Consider the following 18,961-nt stretch of genomic DNA (forward strand, 5'->3'; position numbering starts at 1 on the left):
GTATGATTCGCATATAATACGCGTGACAATTTTGGGAAGTAAGCAGTTAGACCTTGATACCTGTGCACGAAATGTGAGCCAACGAATGAAGTCATCTGACCTTCATGCGTTTTTACGCACGGCAACTGACATACAAGCATGTCTCCCCAAGGCTATCTCTTGTATCGTAAATAATGACGATGTATCTGCGGTAATGTAGCGCAGTATGGTCACCAGAGTCTTTCTAAAAATGGCTGCAAACATTCCCTTTGACCTGAAGTACGCAGCGCCATCTTCATTGAAGTATTTTCGTTTTGTGCGTTTATCAGGAACGCAGCCGCCGTCGCCGCCGCGCCGCTCCCACTTGCTCGACAGTGCGCAGCTTTCGATACTCCGCTGACGGCGCCAACTTTTTTGCTTTTTCAGTAGTGTTCGTGTACAAAAACAGTGCCACAGTGTTCTCCATCATGTACTTGATCGTCGCCAGTGACCAAGAAACGAGAAAGAACGCTCTTGCAATCCTGCGCCATGGACAACAAGCACGAAGCAATTAACGTGAGCGAGAACATCGAATGATTTCGGTATCTTCATGTAAAACATGCCATAAGATTAAGCTTGCGAGTTAAACTTGCTCCTGTTACACCACTGAAAGCCTAACTTTCGTGTTGTATTCGCCATTTAATAACCTACGCCTAGCCAGGCGCGTTTGTTTTGTGTTTCTTGTACGCGACAAATCTCGGCTTCTGCGAGCTGTCGCGTCTGCCAAGTTCTGCGGTGTGCCGCAATTTTTGCTCGCCCCCAACCGTTTTGCCTTGTACGGAAAATCGTCTGCTCACATCCGACGCGAACCAATGTTGTCCTCCTTTTCGGATGATGTCACCGCGTGGGCGGGCCCCTTTCCGCTGCCACCTGTGCTACATGTGCTATGAATCCTATGAATACTCACCACACTGCGTAATGGGACGACGGAGAGCAGTTTCCTATCGAGAACATGCGACATTTTCAATGACATGCCCAACTGAAAGATTTTGCTGCGTACTCTATTGACGAATCATCAAAACACTTTTCGCGCGAAAATAAACGCTGTTGCCAAAATTCGTTATTTCTTTGGTCGACAGATGGCGACACAAACGTTTGTTGCCTAAAGTTTTGGTAGGTGTAACTGTCGATGGGCTCACTAAAGAGTGAACTAGGTCAGCGCACGCCCATCTTTTCGTCGTCTGCTCGTAGATGGGCGTTTGCCACGGCACCGGCAGCCCTTCGGCAGCTGGAAGCTGCGGCTAGCGGTTGACGTTGCGCCGTGCCAGTCGTTCTATCGGACCTGCGACGCGTCACGGACGCCTGACTATAATGAAAGAGTGGCGACATCTAGACAATGGCAGCTGAAGACGCTCTCTTTGTTATCAACGGACTGGTGAGACGCGCGAGAAAAGAATCTCGTTATCTTGCTATATGTGGCCTGCCATCACCGCAGCAACTGCAGTCATTGTTTTATCTGGCTAACGGTAAGGAACGCTGTTTGCGTTTACCCAGGGTAAAAATGTACAGTTATGGACAAAAGTTTGCGGGATGCGAATTCGCGGGAAAATATTTCTGCTCTGTCTCGCTATCCAGTCTGTTCGTATTTGCTCTAGCGAAATGAGCGCGCGTGTCTCTTCGCGGTCCTATGCGTTCCGTTGGAATGCTTTGCCTGACCAAGCATTTTTTAAGGGGGGGGGGGGGGGGGGGGAATTCGCGTCCAGCAAATTTTTGTCCATGACTGTACGTTTGAGCGTGCTGAAGTTTGGAGAAGAAAATTTGATTCCGCTCTGTCTCTGAGGGGCTGTGACTTTTTTCCGTCGCATTTTGTTTTTCACTTGATTGACAACCGCGGAGGGCATAGCCGCATGCCGCTAGACAGGCGACAGCTGTGCGTACCGTTCTTCCCGACTGGTGCAATCACGCGTAATGTGAAATAAGGCTGGTCAATTTTCATGTTTGGTCTTTACGTCCAGCGTGCGGTTTTTCACTACGGAAAGGCTGAACGACCCAGGTAGCACTGAAACGTTACGATAATGTTACATTTTTGTTATGGTCAAATGTTAATTATTTCAGTGTGCTTAATGTCCTTTTTTCTAACGTTGTTGTAATGTTACATATAATTATTATAGTAACCTTCCCCAAACATTGATGAAACATATATATGTAAACAGCATAAATGTAACATTCTCGAAAATGGTGAAGAAGCCCGGCACAAGCATGCAGGCCCGCCGGTTGTGCTGGCACACAACTTACAGCGCTTTGCAAGAACCAGCAATGGGGGCGACACTTCAGTTCCACTGCACAGCACAACATACAACTCAACTCGTATTCACTCACCTTCAAACGGATATCGTGGAGTCAAGCTTATATGCCCATTACTGAGGGATCTCCCACGAGTAATAGTGGCGAATGGGTAGTAACCAGTTTTCTGGCAAAATAATGGGGCTGGGCATGCAATGTATAGGAGATGTGGTTGCGAAGTACTGCTATTTCAAAAACATCTTTACTGTAAAAACAGTGGGAAAAGTTCTGGAAATCAGTGCTCGAAATATATTTTGTAATGTTGTCTTGTAGTTGTGACTCCAACGTTATAACGTTTCGAAGATCATATTAAAAACTATGTTTGTTTAGAGCGTTAAAATAGCGTTTTCTGTATATCACACAACGTTATATGTTAATTTTAACGTTAATGTAAGATTACAATGGAACATTTAACATTACTTCAACTTATATAACATTTTTATAGCACTATACCAATGTTCGGTGCTACCTTTGATGCATTATGCGCTACCTTGCGAGAAACTAAAGTATTCAAATTTCCAGAATTCTTCATTTTGAAATTTCTCATCGGTAAACGTTAATTCAATGTCGTTAATTTCCTTTTTCTAACTCTTCTTGAATGTAACAAATGAAGGCTAGAGTAACCTCCTTATCATTAATTAAATATTTAAGCAACATACAAACAACATTCTCAAAAGTAGTAAAACAACCCCACTCGAACATGCAGGCCCAATAGTTGTGAGGTACTCAATTAATCAACGTTTTGCAAGAACCAAAAACAAGTAAGACAATTGAGTTCCACACACTACAGCACAACACTGAACTCATACCCTCCTTTACGAATATCATGGCGTCAAGCTTATATAGCCATTACTGAGGGATGTCTCATTAGTAATAGAGGCGAATGGGTAATAAATCTTTTTTTAACAGAGTAATAGGACTGCGCATCCAATCTATGGCAGGAGCAATATAAGATATTTAGTTACAAATCACAAAAATATTTACTGAACTGTGAGAAAAGTTCTGGGACCTAGCGCTTAAAATATATCTGTAATGTTGCTTTATAGTTACTATTCAAACATTAGAGTAACGTTTAGAAGATAGAGCAGCGTTTATTTGGAACGTTAAACTAATGTTTGCTATACAACGTACTACATTATTTGTTTTCAACATTTTAATAACATTTAATAATCGGCATTAAAATAATGTTTACTTTGAGTGTTAATGTTATCCATAAAGCATATAACATTACTAATTAATTTTTAACATTATAGCAAAATTGGAACGTCAGCATTAGAATAGTGTTTACAATGGATGTTAAAGTTTTCAACACAGCATATAACGTTATTTGTTAATTTGTGACATTAATTAATGTAACGTTCCAGTGTTACGTTCAGTTCTGTCAGACAATAGGAGAATAAAAGATCGAGAAACAATGTAACATGTCCGGTACCTTCATAGAAGCTCGGAAAATTGCGAATCTTCTCATAAACGACAGACTAAAGTAATTAATAGACCTGTCCATAATCCGGGCGCTGACGCAAACAGCGCATCTTTCATGTCCCTTCTTCGTTTGGCCTTCGGGCATCTTCACTGGCGCTGTATGTCAGAATGGACCAACTATAGCCCAGAAAAAAAGGCCATGGGACATTTCAGCTGAAGCTCCGTTCGAGCCGCGCAGATGTGATTACACCAAACGTCCTGAGGACGTCCTCAAATGATAATAACGTCCTCATCCCAAACAGGACATTCTGAGAACCTTTTGAGTGCATCGATGGCTAAATGTCCTCATGAAGATGTCCTCAGTTTGTACTTTGCTAAACGGCTCGAGGATGACAATTCCTCAAACGTCCTAAAATAGTCCTATCGGAGGACAGTTCTGCGGAACCGAACTGAGATAAGCAAGCTTTATCTCTAGCACTCGGCTATCAATAATTAAAAGCTGGAGGTTTAATAGACAATGTATGTGTACAATAGTGATCGAATGAAGGAAAGAGTTGTGACCCCAAAATTTCTATGCCTTGAGGAGATATCTTAATATTGCTTTTACACCTGTTCTTGTGCATCGCATGCTTCTGATGGGGTACGTTTTAGATTTTTGGGCCACTCATCTGTTTCCATTCAGGCAGCAGAATTCAACTTCAGAGATATACTCTCTGCGGCCCTATGGTAAACCCGTTTCTATTGTTTACTATGGTTACCTTCGCTTACATTAGCTTTGAATACGGCATTCCCATGAAAAAAAAAGAAGTCGATACAAATCCTGAAGTAGTACTGAAAACGTCCTCAAGCATGATGCTCAAAACATCCTGAGTATGCGCAGGGTAGGGACAAATGGATCCCAGTTTGACTGCTTGAGGACCAGTTATACACAGCCTGAGGACGTCTTAACATCCTGAGGGCATACTCGGGACGTCTTTGCGTTGTCTGGGCAGCAGCAGCTGGAGTCCGCAGTTCATCCAATTTACCTTTCTTGCAACTGCCGATGACAATTTGGACAGCGTTGCGCACACGCGGTCAATGGAAATGGGAGGCAAGCCCAGCTCAGTACGGTGTCTACGAAGAGCATATATATATCTCTTTCCCTCCATGAAACGGAAGCGGCGGAATTCGTTTTGGAGTATATATATTACAGCCTCTCGAGAGAATACCGTACAGCACTGTCGAAGGTAATCAGCCATCAGTCGTGGGTCGAGGCCACAGAAGGAGTCGTTCGCAGCTTCGAGTGGTTCTCCGGCGCCTCGGCGCGTATTTGGTTATCGTGGCCTGCTGAACAATAAAGTTCTCGCGCAGAAACAGAAAGAGACAGGTGTGTGAAAGATACGAGTGCTCGCTATATATACAGTAAAGATGCGATAACGAGCTCATACTCACACGCCGACTCAGCCGTTCCGCAGCACCCGTCATACAACCCAGCGTTTTATTTGACGGCGTTAATTAAGCCTATGACGATAGCTGCTTTCCCGTTGAACTGGCACGAACGGGGCCGGACAGAGGCTTGGTCTTGTCATTTCACAGAGAATATGTGCGGCGGAAGGAAGGATGGGATAGTGAGAAGGGAATCGTTACACAAATGCCAAATTGCGTTTATTGGCATCACCAGAGGTGGGCATTTGACCTCAAAAATCTTAATCTCACCTCAACCTCAAAAAAATTTTTATCGACCTCACTTAACCTCAACCTCATCAGCTGAGGTTGAGGTCTCCTAAGACGCCCTCACCTCATTTTTCCTGAGGCCACTGCTGACCTCACTCAACCTCACCTCAACCTCAAATTGTGAAGTTGAGGTCGGCTGCTCGACGTCAGAAAACAAACGAAAAACAAAACAAAAAGCGACTAAGAAGTTTTTCAGTTAAAAACAATTCTGAGAATCCTGTGAGACAGGAAACCAAAATGATGATGGTATTATTTAATAAGGTGTGTACAGACACTATTCATGTGCACGCAATAGGAGAAGCTTATAATCTGGGATGAGCCCTAAGAGAGTATATGGACTGCGGGCAGGGTTGTCCCATTCGCGGTTACCACCAGTACGTCGGTGAGTACTTTGTATGTGTCGATATCTGGCAACCTCCTTCGTGTATACCTGTTCGTATTGGAAGCCTCTAGCTCATTCACGCAGGAACCGGCAATTGACAAACACAGCCCTTTTACACCATCTACCAGAAATTGGGAGGAGGGGGAGGGGGGAGGTATTCACGATACTCTTTTCAGGCTTTAGAATAGTTACCGGATATAAAGAAACTGGCCGTCGATGTACTTTCCAATGCCACGGTTATGCAGACGCATATCAGTATATATCAATTTTATAGCTCCATCCGGCATAGCGAGAATGCTCTTTTCAGTCATCTGTATGTTGCCTTCGAAAACACCTAACAAGCTGCGACTGCAGTACACCAACAGAGAAGCACGTTGTACTTATGTCTGCGTAGAAGCAAGCGGCTTCTTTTATTAATGCGAAAGTATTAGATGGCTCACTTTCAAGGTCATATCCGCAAGAAAGTCCGCAAGAAACGGCGCCATGCGACGTCACGAGCCGACGAGTCACGCGACGAAGATGTACGTCACACGATTAATTAATGCTAATTAAATTAATATAACTAGGTAACGCTAAGACTAATTAGTGTAATTCATGATGGCATCATGTGAGCGCGACGTCATACCAGGTCACGTGACAGCGATGTAATGTGCCATCAAACTTAGTCACGTGACGACGCTGTAATATGACATCACACCTACTCACGTGACAAAGATGCAATTTCTCGTCATACCAGGCCCCCATCCACCCTCTTCCACCCCCATTTCAAGATCCATATGGATCCCCCATTACTACACATGCGCGCATGACGCATTACAAAGAGTGCCCACAATCCGGTCCACATTAATGACATTCAGATTGTCCAGCAGGTAAACGCGCCAGCTCTCATGTATGACATACTGCAAAGATCATGCAACGACGCATGCCTTTGACTCTCGAGATGATGGCGATGATGATGATGTTAACAGTGTATCCCTATGAGACCGGGGAAGTCTGATATACAGCTACCAAATTAAACGTTGCCAGAATATTGATTAAATATTGTACATAACCAGCAACTGAAGACAGTTATTGTGCTGGAAAATAGGATGATGATATTGATGTTCCTGGGAGGTCAAGACCCTCCCCCGTTTCCGCAACTTCCCTCCAGGTGGCGATGGTGATAGTTTCGAAATCCTGGGAATTCTCCGATGACTCGGTGAACCCACGGCATTTTGAAAGAAACGGCTAGATTACGTCTTAGAACACTGTGGCAACTATTAAAATCACACGGGTCAAAACAACTGGCCTAGAGTGGGCAGCGTGAACCGCCCTCTGTTAAAAGCACCATGGCTTTCGCCCAAATTCTCCCGCAGCGAAATCTTTTTCAGGTGTCCTTGTTAGGAGTCGCCTGAATCACATTCTCTCGCCTGTGCCGACTGCTCCAGTTTCTGTTAAGCCAGCTTGTAATGTACAGCAGCCCCTTTAATCGACTGCAAGGCAAGAGCCGTGGCGTCCGCGCCGGCAACAAGCATGAGCACGAAGCAGTCTTGCTTGTGGCCATCCTCGCTGCGACGAATTTATTGCATGCTTGTCGGACTGAACTTATTTGTTTGCGGCATCAAACAAAGCTACCGCGGGTAAACGTGAGTTAGGTGCTTTGCGCGCTCCCGGGAGTTTGAGCCGACCGGCAGGCAGCCGGGTGCTACGCCAGCGGTGCAAGGGGGAGGGAGAGTGGCGTGCTGTGACAGTAACTTTCCTTCCGGGAAGACCAGAGGGGTGCGTCTTCCTGTAGGCTCGGACTGAACGGACATTACGGCGCAGCACCGGAAGCTAAGAAGGAACTGTGGCATCCGGTTGTCCAAACAGGGGAAACCGAACACCAAGCGTCATTGCATGAACACTCCTGTGATGGGCTGAAACTCCGCTTCGGAAGAAGCACTCGTCGGAGTAAGACGTGGCAACTGCAAAAAGTCTCGACCTCAAAATTTCGACCTCACTGCATGGCGACCTCACTCAACCTCAAGCTCACGCGTGAGGCTGAGGTCTGATTTGCTGGCCTCACTCACAAAATTTCGAGCCGTCGCCGACCTCACCTCAACCTCACCTCACGACGTGAGGTTTAGGTCATTTTGAGGTTGAGGTCGACCTCATGAGGTTGAAACCTCAAGAGGTTGCCCACCTCTGGACATCACTAAAGGCCGCCAACATGGCCTACCCTTTACTGGCAGTTCTTGCCATGCCGGTTATCCACCCGTGTCTATGGTTTGCATGGCGGCCCTAGTTGCTGGCATCACAGGGATCGCATGGTGTTAACCAATATATATCCTCTGCACATTTATTGTAGTGAGCAAGGAAATCAATACAGTTACACTAACTCAAATGTATAAAGTGACGCACTACGATTTGGTCTGTGACGCAGGTGTTACCACCCCGTGTCCGACGCTCAAGCTGAACTTTGTCAGCCCCGCAGTCACACCACCTCGGCGGAACGTTGGGAGTCATGGCCTCTGCCGCTTACAAGGAACTGCGGTCCCAGCAGGCCGACGTGTTGCGTCGCCTGCCGCAGGGCCTTCGCACCTGGACCGACGACCTGCTCAAGCGACAGGCCAGGGATCTCCAGTTCGAGTTCCCGGACGACGTCACCAGGCGCTACCTGTACGAGTCCTGGGTGAAGTACTTCGGCGGCGAGGCGTGCGTCGGAGCGTCCCTCGACACGCTGGTCTTTAACTGCATCGTGTCCACGCCGTCGCCCTCGAATCCCGCGGTACCCCTCTTCACAGACCTCATCAAGGGCAGCACCAACGCAACCCCTTCCAAGGACAAGTCTACGAACACACGGGACACCACTCCAAAGCCCGTTCCTCCCGGTGGGGCGGACATCAAGGACGTTCCGACAAATAAGGACAAGAACAGCGTTGCCAGCAAGCTGCAGGACGCAACGCCGAAGGACAGTGAGGCGAAAAAAACCGAAGACACTGTGCCGAAACCAGCTGGAAACGCAAGCGAGGGGAAGAAAGGTGTAGTTGCGATAAAAGATGACTCCGAGAAAGTAGTTTCCAAAGAAAGTTGTTCGAAAGATAAGACGGAAGACAAGAAAGATGATAGCAGCGACGTCCAGGACGCCGACAAAGTGTCGAAAACGTCAGCGGCTGAAGTGGCAACAGTTAAGAAGGATGACACGAAAAAGCCATTGGCGACTGCAGAGGTGAGTCCCACGAAAGTTTCGAAGGTTTCGACTTCAGCAAGTGAGGAGAAAGAGAATCGACCCGCTGCCGACATACCAGGAGACGAGACGTCCGTAGAACTGCGCCGGGGCTCAAAGAACAGCAAGCCTAATAAGACTGCCAACAACAAGTTCAGTTTCTTCAAATGGCGCCCAGCTAGCATGATTGAGCCCCGGAAGACGGGCATGGGAGGTATCAAGTTCCGGAGGAGCTTGCTAGAAACTGGAAGCGCTCCCAGAGAGCGCACCGTCGGCCGTCAGCCATCTTTCACCGCTCCCAGCGCGCTCAAGTTTCTCATCTACCTGTCGAAGCTTCTGGAAACGAGCAGAGAGAATCGTGAGGCCCTCGACGAAGCCGGCATGATCATCGGCTTCTGCTCCCTGCTCCTATCACTCGTGTCGTTCAAGACGAGGACGCAGGTCGAATCCTACTTTCGGGACAGAGCCGGAACCGTCCTGTCAGTTGTCGTGCCGTCTGCTTCCTTCCGCGGCGTGATTCCGGTTCCCAACCGCCGCTTCCTGGAAGTCCTCCACGAGCAGCTGACCAGGGGCTCCCAGCTGCAGACGCAGATCAGCGTACTGGCGGTCTGCCAGTACCTCTACTTCCGGGAAGCCGGCGAGGGCAAGTTTCCAGAGCTGGACATGAGGTTCCTCAAGGAGGGTTACCTGAACCACACCATCGGAACGGGTCTTGGGACTCTGTCCCTTCTGCGAGCACTGCAGGAGAAGACGAAGCTGAATCCAGCGGCCATCCTGAGGTTCCTCACTTCGGACGTGACACGCGAGTCTTGCGAGCGCGTCGAAGAGTTCCTCAAGCAGCAGACGTCCCTGACTGGCAAGAAGACCGGGAGGGCCGGGAAGCCGTCGGCACAGCACACCTGGCCGTGGTGCCGCGTCGTCGATCAGAGGCAGCACTCGAGCCTGATGACCCGCGCGAACGCATTCTACGCCGTGCGCGTCGTCTGCTGCCTGGCTCCCCCGCCGGAAGACCGGATGTGGAAGAGCGTCGAGTTCGTCCCCGAGGAAGTGAGGAAGCACGAGCTCGAATGGGGCGACATGTTTCGACGGCACCTGAACGACGGAAGCATCCGCAAGGCGAGCGACTCTATGGTGAAGCACCGGGAATGTGAATGGGCCAAGGCACTCGACTCCATGTACTTCGTCGAAGACTTCGAGCTCCTCTCGGTCGGCTCTTACAAGAAGCCGAAGTCGGCCACCGACGTGGATAGCTGCGAGGTTGTCGGAACCAAGAGTGGCGCCACGTAATCCTTCCTTTGTCTGTGTGGTAACTGATGTGAGCGACGTGTTGAGCCAGAGCTGTTTGATAGTAACAGTTACGAAACTCCGGTTGAATATCCGAAGATTTTATGCGGCAAGCTTCTGGGGACTAGTTGGCGGAATTATCGCCTTTCAGGGGGCTTCTGATGGCACCGCCTTACGTGTTGAAAACTTGCAGACCCTCAAATTTTGGACCAGTTTGCGTACTCCAATTTTAAATGCGGGCCTCGTAAGTAGTTTCTCATTTGGTATGATCAAAGAGCTCTGGTGTCGAGTTTGTGCTGCCATGTGAGTCGAAGAAGGAAGGCTTTGTGGCTTTCGGAGCCCTCTAGTGATGTCAAGTGTTTTGAGCTGGCGTGGGCTGAGCGAACACTTTTTTTGTGTGTGCTGTGACCCTGTGGCGAGCATTCGCTTGCTCCCATCACCTATGTGTAATGAGCATGCGCACTCTTTATCTTTGCTGCCCCTGCACCCTTTGTATCAACGTAGGGTGGCCCACGGAAGACGGAAATACTATACCAGGAGGAGGAATCATCCCCGTCGGATGTTTCTCTACAATGAGAAGGGCATGTCATCTCTATGCTGTATCATCGCTGTAGTAGCGTTGTCGCTTGTGGGTCGATGGTGTGGTCCTTAATTCCTTAGCTACCCATCAAAACTGTCACATGAAGCTTCCTCCTGGTACTTCCATCTTGCGTGGATTGTGCACATTCCAGCACTATCACACTGAGTTTTCACCTGATGTGTAATGTGAAACATCTGTGCCCTGTGATTGTAAATGTAGTGGTCTAAAAGGCTTGCTGCCCGCGAGGCTTCTAGTGCGACATACCTGTGGTTTCCTCTACTTTTGCTACTGGTTGTCTCTTTCTCATAGTGTGGTGCAGTTAAGCTCCTTGCAATCTGTTTGTTGCTCAGTCTGTCTTTCACTGTCTGTCTAGCAAGCCACAGTCTTGACAGTGTAGTTGTCCCGTTAAAGTGTCACGTGAAACTGCAGTGCCTGTCAAGAGGTTGCTTTTTGTTCGGGTTGCCCACTTTACCTGAAACCAAGCATGTTGGTACAAGATGCTTCTAGGTAAAGGGGATTTGCACTCTGCTGCTGAGGCGGCACTATGTCTTTGCAAACACGTTCTTGTAACAGTGGCTAGCTTCAACGCATCATTGCTCATGCCCGCGGCGTTGGACCCAAGTCAGAGCACATGAAGTGCTTGCTTTTTATCTTATAGTTTAACGCTAGGTTGCCTACTGACATCGCTGATTATGGAGACGTTGCATCGTGAGAGCCGCAGCATGCTCATCGCTTTTAGTTTGACTGCGAATTTGGCCTCAGCATTTGAGAACAGCATCAGACAATTTGAGGCGATACGCCCTATCACTATAGCCGGATGTGTCCCCAGATATCTTTTCAGGGTCGTACTCCGCATTACTGCCAGGGTCGCACCGGCGGGGGTAAAGCTTGGAACGCGGGTGCGCGAGAAATATGGGTGTCCTCATAAGTGTGAGTCCCGAAAATAGTTTCAGGGTAGGTCAAAACTTGAACTGCAGTCAGCAGGAGGGAAGCCTGACTCTGCTCACTGACGTTTCGGCTCAAGGACCTGCCTTCTCCGGGGCCTAGGCGAAGGCGAGTCCTTTTGTCAAAGCCAAGACTGGACTGAGGCTTTCTTCTACCTTGCTCAAATTAGTGCTGTTGGAATCCAGTCTTCTTTTTTTTTCTCAGCACCCTTGGTCCAAGAACGTTGGTTCCAGGGTACACACTGTGCTTGTCAATTCAGAGAAGCGACATTGCTTTTTTTTTGCCGTTAACACTTATTCGTATGTAAAAATGCCGGGGTCAAGAGGTGGTGGTGTGACATCAGGCCACGCAGTCTGCAGTAGTGAACAGCTTGCATCGAGATGGGACTTCGGCACTGTACGCTAACTGCAGAAGTGCATGCTGAACTGCACGCTGAAGTGAGATTATACATACATATAATCTCTTCTGTGACGTACCGTAGGTGCCTTTACAACTTACGCGAGTAACCGAGTTCCTAGTCTGTGCATATGTGAAAGCCATAACACCGAGTCGTACAAGGAATAACACAAGTAGACCGTAGAGCAACTTACACAGGGTGTAACACCTAGGTATATGTGTATACCTTACTGAAGCTTATAGTGATACATCACAAGAAACTATTTTTATTGATCGCTTTAACCAACAGAAGGACGCATATGTATGACTGGTTTTGGTGTCCACGGGCGCAATTTTCAAGGCGCTGGTTGTTTTACCTTCATTCCGACACCCTCCGTTACCACATTCCGTTTTCCTGCTTTTTAGACGCGATTAGAGCCACCGGGAAGAGTCAACGTTTTGAGGGACTCAAACGTCCGGATATCCGCTGGTTTCGAAACACAGGTGCTCAACTTTAAGGCCGCTTCGCCTGCTTTGTTGTTTCATGGCCGTTTCTTTCGGCATACTGCCTCTGTCAGCCGCCATTGGTTGAAACGCTGCCAATGCAGACAGGTACAAAGTATACACGGAACGAGGGGCCTATAGCTCATATTGTTGACTCTCGGAGAACGCAGCCCATTCCTTTCACGAGCGCAGTCTGGTCTCGTGGTCTCAGCTACGAGAAAGAAGACTATGCAGCACGACCTATCTTCATTCCCAATTTCGCGTCATTTTTGCAACACTTCGCAAACCACTATAGTAGGATACAACTTAAAGAAACAGCAGTTGTTAACACTGGGCCATGGTCTGCGGCGTACTGTATTACTCCGCTAGCCAGTCACGAAATCAACTTTTTAACGTTTGACTTTATTAAACAGGCCAGGTGCATAAATTCTAAAGCTTATAACTTTTTTCTCGTGATTAGCTTCTTGCTTACGTGACAAATGAAGTTTTAACAACGGACTACTTTTTTTGTCGTCGAGGAATTCTGTGCGCCACTCGTGAATGTGGGCGGAGTTTCACTGCAGAGTTAAGTTGTATCCGACTATATTCGTTCTGCCGCCGACAGACAGTACCTTGATGCGTACAAAAAATGTTTAATCGAAACTTGTGCATTCAGGGCGAGCGGTAAATGAGTATCGTCAGCGTAGGCCTAACTTCCTGTAAATGCATACCTAAACAGAAAGGAGTAAAAAAAGAAGTAAGCTGACCTTTAGTGCACTCTATTTTATGAAAATGAGTGCGCTAGATGATAACTAACTCCCTTTTTACTCCCATGTTTAGGGTGTACCGAGATGCACCTCCCTTTCCTCACTCCGTGAGGATGTCATTCACCAAAAGGCATGCAGAGAGCGCATCACACAGTGTTGAGCACTGGAAGGCCATTCCACGACATCGGCGATTGTCGCTATGTGAAGGAGTGTACAGCGGATCCATGTGACGTATGTTTCGTTTGAGCATTGGACAAAGCCAGATTGCACCTAGGTGTACTCGATGTGACATGTTAACTTACATGCACAGCAGTACTGTGTGAAAATGACGACGGGGAAACAATTATTTAGCGGCACGCCCTTTCAAAAATGTTTAGACAGTCTATAGACTGTCCATAGACTTCTGTCCATAAGAAGTCTATAGACTGTTTAGATACAAATATTAAAGGACAGTCTATAGCCAATACAGATGCTATGGACAGTCTATAGACAATGTATAGATTTATGACCATACATTTTCAGTACACCTTTGTCTATAGACAGTCTATATAGACTATGAATAGACAGAAAAAGATATCTATAGGACGGCAATAGAGTCTATAAGAAGTATATAGGCTGTCTATAGACCATTTTATAAAGGGCGGTATTAGTGCCACAAGGACACGCAAACAATTGAGTAGCGAATAAGACTCGAACTCTTCCTGCAACTTTCTCGGCGATACCTCAGTGCTTAAATGAATAGAGAACTTCGCTGAAAGTTCCAAAGCAAATGTCGTTTCACCACTGTGCCTTGAATTTCGCGCCTCTTGCTGATTGGTCGTTTTGTAGTGCCATGAAAATGACGCGTCTTTCACCACGGTGCAGGCACCCTGTTCGTGATCAAGAGTTAGTCGTCTACGATGCTGTCATTGCGAGATATTGCTCACAATGAGAGTTAAGTGCAGGCTCCAAAAACTGCAGAAAGCTCTCCACGTATAACGATAGTGTTTTGTTTAGAAATACCGTGCTTTGATCATTGCTGTAAGGTTCCTAGACCGCTTCACTGCGGTAAACGCGCTTTAGTGAAAAAAAAAATCGTGCTTGGAATGTTTTTGTCATCCTAATGGCATTGACAGGTCTACGCTGCAACGCCCAGTTTTTTGTTCTTTTTTTTTAGCTGCAGCGAATTGCCCCATATTCATTTAAACCGGTGTTAAATTCTGTCCACATGACGCTGTACAGAAATTGCTCATTGTCTTTAATATTAACCTGCCGTCGATTAGCATTCGCAGTGACGTTATCTGAAAACGTAACTTGACACCCACAAAAACACAGTGGTGCATGAATTAGGGCTACAGATTTTTGAGGTTATACCTGGTTAAATTGACCGCTGGACTCGGTCGCACGGACGTCTATTGCGACCAAGTGGCAGGATTTATATTACGTGGTTCTTTCATCGTTTAACCAAATATTGGTAACTAGAATTTAAACAACTTTCAATTTCATTTCAGTCATCTTTTTCCCCCCGTGTCCGCCCCCACCGCGTGCCTTCGTGTTGAGTTTGAAGTGCCATATATACTATACAGGGCAAGTGTATGCATAGTTTGTATACACGGTGTTTACTCCAGTCACTGGTTGCCAGCTTGGGGCGCCAGATGCAATAAAATTTGTATTTCCGAATTGTGTTGAGTCTGTTCCTCAGCATGAGAGGTAGTAAAATCTATAAAGAGGACAATGCGATAGCGTTGGGTTCTAGATCTCTTGTGCACGCATGTGAGTGATAAAAGCGACATTCAAAGCACAGCGCTGGTCAAATGTTTGGGGGAATCCCCCAAGGTGGAGTGGATTTGTAAAAAGGGAGCAAGTACTAATTGACATCCACTCAAGCGCACCCATGCGGCTATCAAGGAAAGCTAACCAGCTTCCACGGAAACTTTGCAGCTAAGGCAAAATTCGTTCTGGTCCAGGTTTCGAATCCGGGACCACCGCTACACCTGAGCACTCACTCTACCAACTGAGCTAACCTGTACGGCTAGCACATGATAGGCGCGAGAGACTGGCATAAACAAGCGGGACGTTCGGATGCGGCGATGGCGTAGTACTGTAATGCACTGACCAGCGAATTATAGATCTGTTCGCGTTGCCGCGGGTTCGAATCTCGCCGACACACACGACGTCCCCCGCTACGCGTGCTCTCTCTAGTAGCCATGTCGATACTGTTGCAGCCTCACATCACCTTTCATGTATTTTCAAATTCGGTGGCGTATATGGACCATTTTTAAAGCGAGGTATCTTCGATACAATACATGGGCTTGCATGGACACTTCCTTCCTTATAAACGTATGCAGAACATTTCTCTATTTTACGTTAGTGTCCGTTCTGATATATAGTTTGTTTTACAGGTGCGGCTTCCGGAAGTCTTACAAACGGTAAGGATCCAGAACGCCTTTAGGTCATGCCAGAGGGGCAACCATATTTTCGCCACCGATGCATTTTCGTCCCTCCTGAGCATGGAGGAAGGAAAACATGGGAAAGGCCCTCGCTATTCGAACTGCGCGCCAAAAATGTGCCGGAAGTCACGTGCTTTCGCAAGGACTCCTGGGAGTATTTGTCCGACGGCGCATCCAATGGTAACGCTGGGCGCAGCGGCGTCGTCTGCCGCTGTGGAGCAGCGGGTAGCCGGCCTAAAAAAATGTGTCGTTACCACTTCTACTAAATTCTCTATTTCCTCCATGCTCCTGAGCATCATTAGCGACCCGGAAGCAGCAGGGGCTTCCACTGTGGCACGCGAAATTCCCTCTCAGCATCATCTGATCTTCTTTTCCGAGGAAGCACCCGGGAACGCACCCTCCACTCGTGCAAGGATTGCATATAATGGCGGGGCCGTACTCTGACAAAGATACGCGTCTCAGGCCAGTCTAACGAGCGCGCCGGCGAAGAACGACCGAGGTGCAATCACGAAGAAGTGATGAAAGTCATTTGGAAACCATTAATTAAGCAAAGCGGAGATTTTTGCATATTTAACTTCTATGGGTAGGTCAGCACGACAGTGTGTGATAATGTTTAAGGGTGGGCGAACACTCAAAGATTTCGAATAGCGAAACGAATACGCTTCTTCTATTCGATTCGCCAAGCGAATCAAATACTAGTACACGTTTGAAATTATTGGAAACCAATCGAAAGTGCTCTCAGGTTTTTGAATACTTCTCGAATAACTGGCACGAAGGTCGAATAGTGCATGCTGTAGTTTTATTCAACGAATGTTTTAAAATAAAGTCAGCAGATACACTTAAGACTGAAGAAAAACTTCCTGTTCGAAGGCTGCTGATAACTGGTAGAACCTGTGCTTTAGAAACATATCAGTACACTGCAAAGTGCCTGTAGAATGTCTAAAGACTTTTTTGCGAGGTACACCTCGCAGCTCTCAACAGTGAACACAGCCTACACATCTGAGTAATACTCTGAGTGTCGTGGAGGAGACCACAGCCCGATACATCCGAATCCTGTCTTTCTCTGGTCCCTCGTCTTTTTGGCTGTTTTACAATGAACATATACCAACTAGCCGTATCTCAACGTTTTAATGCACCTGAATAACGTTCTCATTGTTATGGAGGTGTCTAATACCAGATACACCTGAATAACGTGCTCAGTGTTATGGAGGTGACCACAGCCCGACACACCCGAGAAACGTTCTCAGTGTTATGGAGGTGACCACAGCCCGACCGATACACCTGAATAGCGTTCTCAGTGGTATTATAGGTGACCAGAGGAGTATTCGTTCCGCCCCATACTGTGATGCTGCCGCTGTTGACGATTCGCGTGCAACCCGCGAGAACACCGAATTGCCTTGCCGCCGTGCGATACCGACGCAGCTTCTTTGGTGGACGAAGAGATGGCGCCACCATCGTTCGCGCGTGGAATATCATTGCAAGGCGCCAAGTGTAACATCGGAAAACAGCGTGCGAGAATACGTATTCACGTATCATGATCTAACCAATCATTTTAAGCTTGAGACCTGTTGGGAGAGGCCTTTAAAAATTGCAGAAACATTAGCTATGCCTGGTCTGATATGTGCAGTAACCGGAAGGATAGTTTGACAGACATCGATCAAACGTAGTAGCCAAAAGGCGGGAGAAAATATATTTCTATTCGAATAGCAGCTGTACTTCGACAAGGAACCAGACAAGTTCTGGACGCCATTTTGAATGACTGGACAAATTCGGAAAAGCTTGAGGGAAAGTAGAATGAGCGTGATATAGCTGAAACTCGATTTTACAAAGTTGACGGAGAATGCCAAAACCTACGCAAATTCGGATATTTTCCAAAAGCTCGAAACAGGAACAATTTTGGAATGAACGACAAATCTGTTTTTTAGGGTATAATTCTCTTTTTGCTCAAGCGCCCGTTTGAAGCAACACTGTCGTAACAGGTCAGAGCAGTGCGAGCCTCTTCCGCTTCGTCCTGAGACCAGAGGCGAGTGTGAAGGATTGCAGGGTGTGCGGACCGCACATGGTGATTTTTTAAGGAAAGGGGAGGTGGGGGAGGCGCAGTAACCGCCTCACTTCAAGGTGGACACCTCAACCATGCCGTAAGGGAAGGGAGGCAGGTGGGAGTGAACGAGAGAAAGGGGCGCCGTAGTGGTCTCCGGAATAATTTCGACCGCCTGGGGATTTCTAACGTGCACTGACATCGCACAGCACACGTACTCCTTTTGCGTTTCGCCTCCATCGAAACGCCGGTTTGAACCCGGGTCCTCCTAAAAGATATGAGAGAAAGAGGCGCCGTAGTAGAGAGGACGAAAAAGAGGTACTAAAAATATGGGAGAGAAATAAACCATTGTCTAAACCAGGGTAAAGCAGTAATAAGAGCAGGGAGGGACTCCGAAGTAGGGGAGAAAAGGAGGGCGATTCCCCCCCCCCCCCCCCCCCCCCTCAGCATTTCTTTAGAGGGGGCAGCGCCCACCAGATCTGCAACTGCTTGGACTCGAATCAGACTCCTGACAAACGCGTCAATTCTAGGACGTTATTAATGCAAAGCACAGTGGGCCTGAACTAGTTGGCTTCGTAGCCAGTCGTAAAGAATTTCATTTGATTAACTCAAACCAATCATGTCCCAACAGAAGTCATTGATTGACTGACCCCGGTTCATGAGCATGATCACCAGAATTGAAACAGACTATGCGCAACATTTATAATGCAGTCGATCACTTCTTGTGTGTACATATGTTTGCAAAGCTGTTCATTTCACTTTAAATATGCACTAACAAACAAACGTTCGAGCTGTGCAAAGCAATAAAAATGTAAACGAAAATAACATCTAATAAATATTTACATGAAACATGAAATAAATAAACAAAACACATTATAGTCCTGCTCCCCCATTCAAGAAAACAGTTCCGGTCTCGTTGGTTCACAGTGGACATTTCGGGACCCGACGCACTTTTTTTTTTTTGGCACATCGGCGTTTGCACACGTGAAGTAAGCTAAAATAATTTAGCACGCTATGACTGCACGGGCGTTCATGCTAAGGTGTGGTGGCTAACGCGT

At 47.2% G+C, this 18,961-nt stretch overlaps 2 protein-coding genes across 4 annotated transcripts in view; one reads left to right on the forward strand and one right to left on the reverse strand.

Moving 5' to 3' along the window:
- LOC144101086 (TOM1-like protein 2) overlaps positions 1-18,961 on the reverse strand; it is a 57,290-nt gene that overhangs the window by 31,397 nt on the left and 6,932 nt on the right. The gene's annotated exons all lie outside the window — the stretch shown is intronic.
- Positions 109-13,763, forward strand: LOC144101085 (uncharacterized). Its single transcript, XM_077634093.1, has 2 exons — positions 109-534; positions 8,220-13,763. Exon 2 carries the CDS (start codon positions 8,301-8,303, stop codon positions 10,287-10,289), a length of 1,989 nt encoding a protein of 662 aa, XP_077490219.1. The 5' UTR covers positions 109-534; positions 8,220-8,300; the 3' UTR covers positions 10,290-13,763.

Source organism: Amblyomma americanum, chromosome 8 (genome assembly GCF_052857255.1).
Source record: "Amblyomma americanum isolate KBUSLIRL-KWMA chromosome 8, ASM5285725v1, whole genome shotgun sequence".
NCBI lineage: Eukaryota > Metazoa > Arthropoda > Arachnida > Ixodida > Ixodidae > Amblyomma > Amblyomma americanum.